The sequence below is a fragment of the Lampetra fluviatilis genome, chromosome 27 (genome assembly GCF_964198595.1).
Source record: "Lampetra fluviatilis chromosome 27, kcLamFluv1.1, whole genome shotgun sequence".
In the NCBI taxonomy this organism is placed as follows: Eukaryota; Metazoa; Chordata; class Hyperoartia; order Petromyzontiformes; family Petromyzontidae; genus Lampetra; species Lampetra fluviatilis.
Window position 1 is genome coordinate 8869772 of NC_136301.1, and position 9421 is coordinate 8879192.

General features: G+C 43.0%; 1 protein-coding gene across 1 annotated transcript; it reads right to left on the reverse strand.

The window, feature by feature from the left end:
* Positions 1-1577: 1577 nt before the first annotated feature.
* Positions 1578-9421, reverse strand: LOC144942462 (uncharacterized; the record flags this gene model as incomplete). The annotated part of the gene is made up of 4 exons (XM_078869330.1): positions 1578-1706; positions 4700-4880; positions 7100-7200; positions 9131-9421. Coding segments are annotated over 4 exons (702 nt in total), but the record flags the coding sequence as incomplete, so codon positions are not given.

A 9421-nucleotide genomic window follows, 5' to 3' on the forward strand; every position in this document is an offset into this window, starting at 1 on the left:
GTTAAGATTTACAAAAGCATTGTTTTAGTCTACTTATAGGTGTTGCTAAAACCTCGAATACGGAAACAATTATGCAGCAAATAATACATTGCCACATTAAATTATATAATGTATAGCCTTAAGAATGTCAATGTAAACTACATCATTGTAGGTAATTAAATGAACTATAACCAAGCAAAATGTTCATATATGCACACATATAGTAAATGAAACACCAACGTTCTGTACAACAAGTGTGTAAAATAAAATAATTGTTGGAGGGATGCAACTTGAAACCGCATCAGATGTCCAGGTGAATTCTATTACTTTTAAGTGCGATCGAAAAATATTAGGACTCAATCTTAGCGTTCCATTTTTCCCCGTTAACAAATGTCAATCCGCAGATACTGCTCGCCATGACCTATGGATCAGAAACATAATAATATGAATTGACAAAAAGATTCATTGATTTTACACGACCATAAAAAGTCACCGTGCATAAAACACAAAAATTGATAAAAGCACCCTCCCCCCAACCCTTTGATTTCTCCTCCCACCCCACCCCGAGAGGGGTATCCAAGTTAAGGAAGTAGACACCAGGGATGTATAGAGTTTATTAAAACACATGGCATAGAGATTGTGTTTATACTGGTGTCAATTTCCATACATGCCCTCTGTGTGTACCTGAATCGTTTGTTCATTAAAATATTTTTGGGAAAAAAGGCTTTCGACCGTGTTCACGGGGAGTTTGTTCTCAACGCCTCCGGTTTACCAGGCAAGATAACCGACATTAGAAAGAGCGTTTTGCGATGACAATCAATCTCAAGTGCAATATGAAAGATAAAAAAGGTGAAAGGGTTTCATATTGTTTGAGAAAGCTATGATTAATTAATTAAAATGTGTGTAGAGTGCAGTCACTTTATCGGCGTAGTGCAGGTACAACAGGGATGATGTTCAAGACCTTCAGTTGATTGAGTCAGGTCAGTGAGCTGGGTCAATTTCTCAAACACCCTAACGGGTAAAGCCGTCAGCTGGTTCGCCCTCAGATGCAGCTGCTGCAGATTACTCTGGCCGTCAAACAGCCCAGCAGAGAGAGACGCGAGTTCATCACTGCGCAGTAACCTGAAACACTTGCTCTCTGCTGTGTTAAGAAGACTCGAGCGGAGTAAATGTAAATACAACTACAGGCAACACTGGGTACATTTTACTTACACATCAATCTTGTTTAAAGCATTAGGAAATTTAAACGTTAAGCTCGTTGTCCATCCACTGCGATGAAGTCACCACGTCACCAAGCTGGTTGTCACCACTCAGAGTGGATGAATTATCAAGCTTTACTTGAAAAGACTAAGAGAGAAATGAAATGAAATAAACAGAGCTCGAACTTGACTGGACATTCACAAACAACATCTATAGCGCTGTCTTAAAGTGAAACAAACATACTAGAGGTGAAGTGGTAGTTAATATTGAACGTAATTTACCTGAAACCACCCGAGTAAGAGGCAGGGTACCAACTCTCTCACATTTACAATAAAAACAACAACTTTCCAGATATGGTCGTATTTAAATTACCGCGTAGGCCACCTTATCATTGATCATCACGAGGAGGCAGAGGCTGAGAGAGAGAGAAGGCTGAGAGCTCCGCGCAGGGCACATTCCCAGGGGTTGTTGTACAGCCAGATGTGAGTGAGGCTCTTGAGGTTGTCAAAGGCGCCCCTGGGAATGCTCTTCAGCTGCCCTGCGTTAATGCGCGATTGCTTTGCACTGCGTTCTGTTAACACCGCAATGCGTGCCCAGCTTCACATGTGCTCGTATCTGCGCTCACTGAGCAAAGCTTTGAATCAAGCAGGTGGGGATGAGATACGACGGACATCGGTGCGGCTTAGGATCGGTCAAATCAGTGATGGTGTTGATGCAGACAGGATCGTCACATTCCTTCTCGCTTAAAACACAGTCCCTCCACCTTTCACGTGTTGTCTCCCCAGTGCTGACGCTTACACATCGTGGCAGGTAATCACTTGAGGCTGAGTCGAGCGAGGAGAGGCGCGTTCCTGCTTCAGATATTCAAGACCAATGATATAAATACTCATATCTGCCTTACGGCTGTCATCTAGAATGAACATAGCGCTGCACTCATTTGATTGTTACTACAAATACGTGTGGAGACACTGACATAGATGAGAGACTATTGTAATGTATATCTCAATTCTCAAGGGAGACCTGGTAAATACATTCATTATTTATCCAGTAGATTAACAAATAAATGAACTAAAGATGCAAATATGAAGTAAATTAAAACGATAAGTATGAACAGCGTAAATATGTTCAAACGATGCACTCTGAAAAATATTTGGTAAAACATTTTGGCGGAAATCTTGTGTAAATGTTGGACCACACGCGACGCCGCTCCCGTGCAAGGGGAGGCCGTTGTGAGCCGCCTCTAAACCGTCGCCCGTCCCTCGCAGTGTTCGTGCTCAGGGACACAAGTGGACTGTGATCGCAGAAGCCTCGCGTCTGTGCCTGCAGGAATCCCCATCACCACGCAGACTCTGTTTTTGCGCTTCAATCAGATCACGAAGCTCGAGCCCGGGGTGTTTGACCGCCTGACGGCACTGGTGAAGACACGATACACCAATGCTCCTGCTATTGCCACTGTGGTAATGAATCATTGCGTATAATCACCGGAATATCATATTTACCCAAAATATGACGTTACATTGTTTTTTGGACATCGTTTACGTGATCCATTGTGCCTTTAAAAGAATAATTCTGACAATCTAAACGGAACGAATCTCTCATGGTAGCCAGATGGCTTGCAGATAACCTCTGTCTGATGCGGTCTGGTAGCAGTTACATTGGAGAAACCAAACGACGTCTCGGACCGCATCCGTGAACATAAAGCAGACCTGAAACACGGTAGGACAAACACCTCAGCCGTGGCAGATCACTGTTACAATTCAATGGGCTCACATGACATTGACTTCTCCAAGACAGAGGTTCTCTGCAAGCCATCTGGCTACCATGAGAGATTCGTTCATGAGGCGATCCACATATACAAACACAGAGACAATTTCAACCGAGAAGATGGATTCTGGCTCAGCCATCATTGGAAGGACGTAATAAACCATTTCGCACCTTTACTGATTGTGTTCACGTTTATGGTGCCTTTCAGACCGCAGGCAACTCACTGGCATTGACTATATATCTTTTATTCTCCGCAGTGAATGGATTCTTTGCTCCGCTGCAAGTCTCCTACCATCACTCTCCCATTGACATATTTCGTTGCTTTCTCTTAGTACCTTTCACGCGACGGTCAATGGTATAGTGTATAGCAGATTGTATAATAATAAATAGTATAACAGTGTAATGTTTAATATAATGTATAAGGTAATATATAGTATGGTAATTGTATAGTGAATATACAGCAGTGTGGTATACAGTAGAGTAGGTAGAATAAAATATAGTGTAATATTACAATGTATAGTTTAAGGTATAGGGTGGTGTATAGGAATGCAGTATATAATTTATTGTTGGGTTTATCTATGGCAGTATATAGTACGGGGTAGATCCGTGTGATGTAAGGAAAAAGTTTAGCTGGAGGCATATTATATTTTTTGCGACATGGAATTGTAATGTATGACTTACTGTTAGTAGCTCAGCTTGTTGGAGAGTATATTGATGATATTGATGTAGTTTATATTTTAGCTTTTTTACGTGGTGGTTTGGCTGCTGCACCTCCTTACTATTAATATTCCTTCCCTTTATTACTGCTAACCCTACTTCCTCCCTTTATTACTGCTAATCCTACATAATACACGAGCATAATATGACTTTGAGACCACCCCCCACCTTCTACACATTCCACAACTAGTGACTAATCCCATATCTGCATTTTCCATAAATATGCTAAATTCCTCTCTTGATATGCAAATTCCTTTGTCAAGGCACCGTTCCTCCTCTAACCCAGCTTAAATATACGCTGACAAGCTTGGTGGTGTTCATTCAGACGCTGTCTTTCCGACAAACCTGTTCTTCACCTGAGGACAGCTGCTTGCATTGTGGCCGAAACGTCGTGAGAATTGTAACCATTCAGACGTTTATGTGCCTACCCGCCTATATATCAACAACAAACATTCTGACTTAAATGAACAACATAGGTGATGAAATCAACTGCGTCCATTTCGTTTTTCTCCCCTTAGTGATTCTTTAACAATACAGTTTGGCTGTTGTACATTTTGTTGTCACTCAGACATTCCATAGTGAACCATTCCACTGCCATATTTGGTCATTATCTTTACGTAAAATTACGTTTAAGATGTAATTAAAAAAAACGGCTGCCCGCAAAGTGGGAACCAAAGAGCCGCATTCGGCTCCGGATCTGCAGGTCTCCGACCCCTGATACACACGCAATGCATACATGAACGCACGTGTAAGCAGTCTTAATGTATATTTGACTGCGTCGGTTGTGCATTTCATATTCACGAATGTACGAAGGCAGACGTTCCCCTCACCGTTCAGTGATACTGTAGACTAACTTGTAGCACAAGACGACACCGTGACGATGTTGATGGTGACGATGACTGTGGATGTCAATAACGCGTTATCTTTACAAACTGAGCGCTACTCGTGCCGAGCGTCGTCTCTATCCCGATGCAAAGCGACAAAGCAGAGACCATTCCTGGAAGTGCTGGCTCTCTTTGTCAAACGCGCCGCTGGAAACGCTCTTCAGCTGGTTGGTGTGCAGACTCAGCCACTGCAGGTTCCCCAGGCGGTCAAACACCCCAGCGGGGATGCTCTTCAGTTGATTTCCGTCCAGACCCAAATGCTTCAGCCGGGTGAGTTTGGCAAACGCGCTACTGGGCAGCTCTGTGAGCTTATTACAGCACAAACCCAGAGCCCAGCTCCCAGGCAGTCAAAATAAATCAAGGAGGCTAGTTATTAGTGGTATTAGACGACGACCTCTTATCCAGTAACCGTTTCCAAAATCGGTCACCTGTTCCCAAACGCTACATTCTGCATTCGCGGCCTAATTCACCGCATTGTAATGTTTTCCCTCGTATCTCAGTGAAGAGGTAAAGGTGCAGCCCTGCAGTTGCTTGCTTGCTCATGCCACTGCTCATGTGGGCGATGTGCTTCCCTTGGCGGCCACTCCTCCGCTATTCAAAACTGCTGGGTGCATGACTCTGTCTTTAGTCTTTCTCCACCCTTAGGCATGTTCCGAGATATTTTATCGTATCGTCTCACGTCTCCCGTACCAGAAAACCTTTGTCTCAATTGGCTCTGGCCCCGAGGTAAATAGAGCACGTCCATGAACTCTTGTCTGACCAGACGACATCCCCCGCTGAGACGGAAGTCTCTTTGGCAAGGGAGACTTCGGGGACAAACAAAGGGTGCACAACGCAAGATATTTCTTTGTTAAGCAAGAACACGTGGTTTAGTGTCAAATTATAAAATGGAACTTTGTGTGTGTGTGAGTGCAATATGTCCAACACAAATAATGAAATTCGTAAACGTGACCATTAATTGTCAGCAATTTGCTAATTCATTCAGTCTTCAGCTCCACCACCAGTCGTGCTTGGGAACGCTCTTAAGCTGGTTTGTGCTCAGAGTCAGGTAAATGATCCGATTGATCTTCTTGGTTCTTTCGGTAAAGTCACGTAGAAGGGAAGTAATAAAATAATAAAAAATAAAACATAAAATAATTCTCACGACGTTTCGGCTACAACGCAAGCAGCCGTCTTCAGGTGAAGAATGAGAAACTACCAAGCTAGGAGCTTATATATACGCTGGGTTAGAGGTGCAAGATGAGCGCCTTAACAAAAATAATGTGCATATGAAGAGGAATTTAGCATATTCATGGGAAATGCGTAGGAGGTGGGCGGGGGGGTTTCAAAGTCATATTATGCCCATGCATTATGCATGATCAGCAGCACCAAGGGAGGGTGCAGGGAGTAGCATTAACAAAGGAAAAGAATGTTAATAGTATGTAGCTGCAGTTAGTAAACAACCACGTAGAAAACTAAAGCATAAACTACATAAAAAAAACTAAAGTATAAACTGCATAGCACCATCAGTATACTTACTATACTCTACAATAAGCTGAGTTACTCACAGCAAGTAATAAATTACAATTCTACGTCGTAAAAATTATATAATATGCTTCCATCTAAACTTTATTCCCTTACATCACACGAGCATACACCGTACTATATACTGCCATAGATAAACCCAACATTAAATTATATACTGTATTGCTATAAACCACCCTATACCTTATACATTTTAATATAACACTATGTATTATTCTACCCACCCTAATGTGTATCACACTGCTATATGTTTACTATACAATTACGATATTATATATTACTTTGTACATTGTATTAAGCATATAAATGTTATAATATTTGTTATTATACACTGTACCATTGACCGTCGTGTCAATGGGTGAGTCGTGGGGGGAAAACTTACAGCGGAGCAAAGAATCCATTCCCTGCGGAGAATACAATGCCAGCGAGTGGAAACGCGGTCTGAAAGTCACCGTAAACGTGAACACAATCAGTTAAGATCTGAAATGGTTTATTAAGTCCTTCCAATGATTGCTAAGCCAGAATCCATCTTCTCGGTTAAAATTGTCTCTGTGTTTGTATATGTGGATCGCCTCATGAACGAATCTCTCATGATAGCCAGATGGCTTGCAGAAAACCTCTGTCTTGGAGAAGTCAATGTCATGTGAGCCCACTGAGTTGTAACAGTGATCTGCCACGGCTGAGGTGTTTGTCCTACCGTGTTTCAGGTCTGCTTTATGTTCACGGATGCGGTCCGAGACATGTCGTTTGGTTTCCCCAATGTAACTGCTACCACAGAGGCAACTTAGTTTGTAGACGCCAGGGTACTGTATGTCTGGAACCACATCTTTTACAGACGGTACCAGATCACGGATTTTATGTACTGTGTTGAATCGGACCTGGATCTTGTGTTTAATCAGGATTTTGGAGATCTTTTTTGTGACCCCAGCAATGTAGGGTAAGGTGATGGTCTTGAAAGGCTCCTCAACGGGATCCTTCTTGATGGTTGGAGTGATGGCATTGCGGATTGTGTAGTCGGAGTAACCATTAGCCTTAAGATCCGATTGAGTTTGTCAAAGACCCCAGCGGGGAGAGAGGTCAGCTGGTTGCTGTTCGACCACAGCTGCCGCAGATTCACCAGGTGGTCAAACACCTCCTCGGGAAGATGCTGCAGCTGGTTGCCACTAAGATCCACCAAGGTCAGATGGGTCAGGCTGTGACTCACCGCAGAGGGTACTCATGGCTTATGGTGATGCTAGAGATTGCCTCATCAAAGTGACATCTATTCGATAATTGTTTTTTTACCCTTCTATCTGGCAACAAAACTGACACCTTTTTTACAAGGAGTCATGTTTGCATAGACCACAATATCTGCAGCCATAATGCAAACAAAAGACATAACTCTGATAATATATGCACTGTCCTTGAAGTTGATTGGTCCACACCCCAGACAGCTTTCCTTAGAGCCTAGTCTCACATGGGTTGGACCAGATGACGCCAAAAGGCGCACAACTCAAAGACAATGCACCATCAGAGTATGAGAGCTCGGGGTAAGCATTTACACCATTCATTACAATGGCATCAGTTAGTTAAAGTGGCCTGCGTTTAATTCCATAGAGATTAATGAGAGCGCAAAGCGGACACCAATCACGTGCATGGAGTTAAGTTAGTGAAATGCATATCTATTCACATCACAGTGGAAACCGACTTCAATCCCTTTCATGGAGATGTGTTTATTTTAATAAAATGCATTCGCTTTCATAAGCATGAACTTAATTGCACTTATGTCACTTCCATACATATGTGTTAGTTAACAGGAACTCCACTCAATGTAAATAAATCTTAAGTTACACGAATTCCATTCACTTTCCGAACTATTTTATAAATAAAGATAGGTGCATTCACATTCATTGAGAACTTAGTTCAAGTGACCTTGAAGCACAATTATATAGATATTTGAGCTAAAGCGACTTCTATTCTCTCTTAAGAAATGTTTACTTTATAAAGCCACCACTCTTTCATTAAACGAAGCCCGTTAGAACATTGTTATTGTATTTGGTTTTCCATTATGCCGGTGTATGTGAGGAATTCAACATCATGATTCACGATCGCAGTGACAATGGCAGGGGTCTAATAGCCTCGTGTCTCCACCAGTGCCGCCAGACTGTCAAACACTCCGGGCTCGAGCTTCGTGATCTGTTTGACGTCCAAATCCAGCCTTTGCGTGGTGGTGGGGATTCCCGCAGGCACAGACACGAGGCCTATCACTTCACAGAGCACTTGTGCCCCTGAGCACGAACACTGCGAGGGACGGGCGACGGTTTAGAGGCGGCTCACAACGGCCTCCCCTTGCACGCGAGCGGCGTCGCGTGTGGTCCAATATTGAGACGAATCGCCTCTTACTGATGCGCTCCGTAAAATGTTCTCGTTACATATTTTAGAGTGCTTAGCGTGTATGTGTTGCGTAGTTTTGGTCATCCAAAACATTTTGATGTGGAATTGTGGTCGTGTTTTGTTCATGTATTTTTATTTTCGTGAATAGTGAAGATACATTGTTTTTTTAAGGTCTCCACTGAAAATAGTGGATTTAAAAAGTATCTCGCCTGGTTAAATGTAGATATGGGGTATCTATCTCGATATTTAGATATAAATTCAACATCACCAGCGTGGATATTAATCCACTGCTGGACACTATAGCTGATCTATTGAGACGATATTCAATGCATTGTGTAGAATATCTGAGAAGCAGTTAAAATGCAGTATTTACTGACATCATTGCTGACACCCGTTATGTAAGCAGCACCATTGTTATTTAAGGATTGGCGTTAAAGGAAATCCATTAACCTTGACACGTTGTTCTTGAGACTGTCATTAATGGAACGTGTTTAATTTTTACACAAATATCCATGATTGCACATGAAGTGTTATTCTTTTTTAGAAGCTGGTGTTTGTTGTTGTTTACTATTGTGTATTTCTGTTGTTCTTATTTTTTTACGCTGATAATTTTCGAATGCTCATATTGGGTGCATTGTCACCACCGGTGAGACTCTCAGGGACGTAGCTGCAGCTCCACCGCGAGTCGCGCCCCTGGGAACGCTCTTCAGCTGATTGTGGTTCAGTGCCAACGACTGCAGATTCACCAGGCGGTCAAACACCCCCTCGGGAAGAGCCTGCAGCCGATTGCTACCAAGATCCATAGAAGTGAGCTGCGTTAGGCTGTCAAGCACCCCTGGCTCGAGCTTCGTGATCTGATTGTTGTACAAACGCAGCATTCGCGTGGTGCTGGGGATTCCCGTAGGCACAGACGCGAGGCTTCTCCCGTGGCAGTTCGCATCTGTCCCCGGGCACGAACACTGCGCGGGACGGGCGAAGGT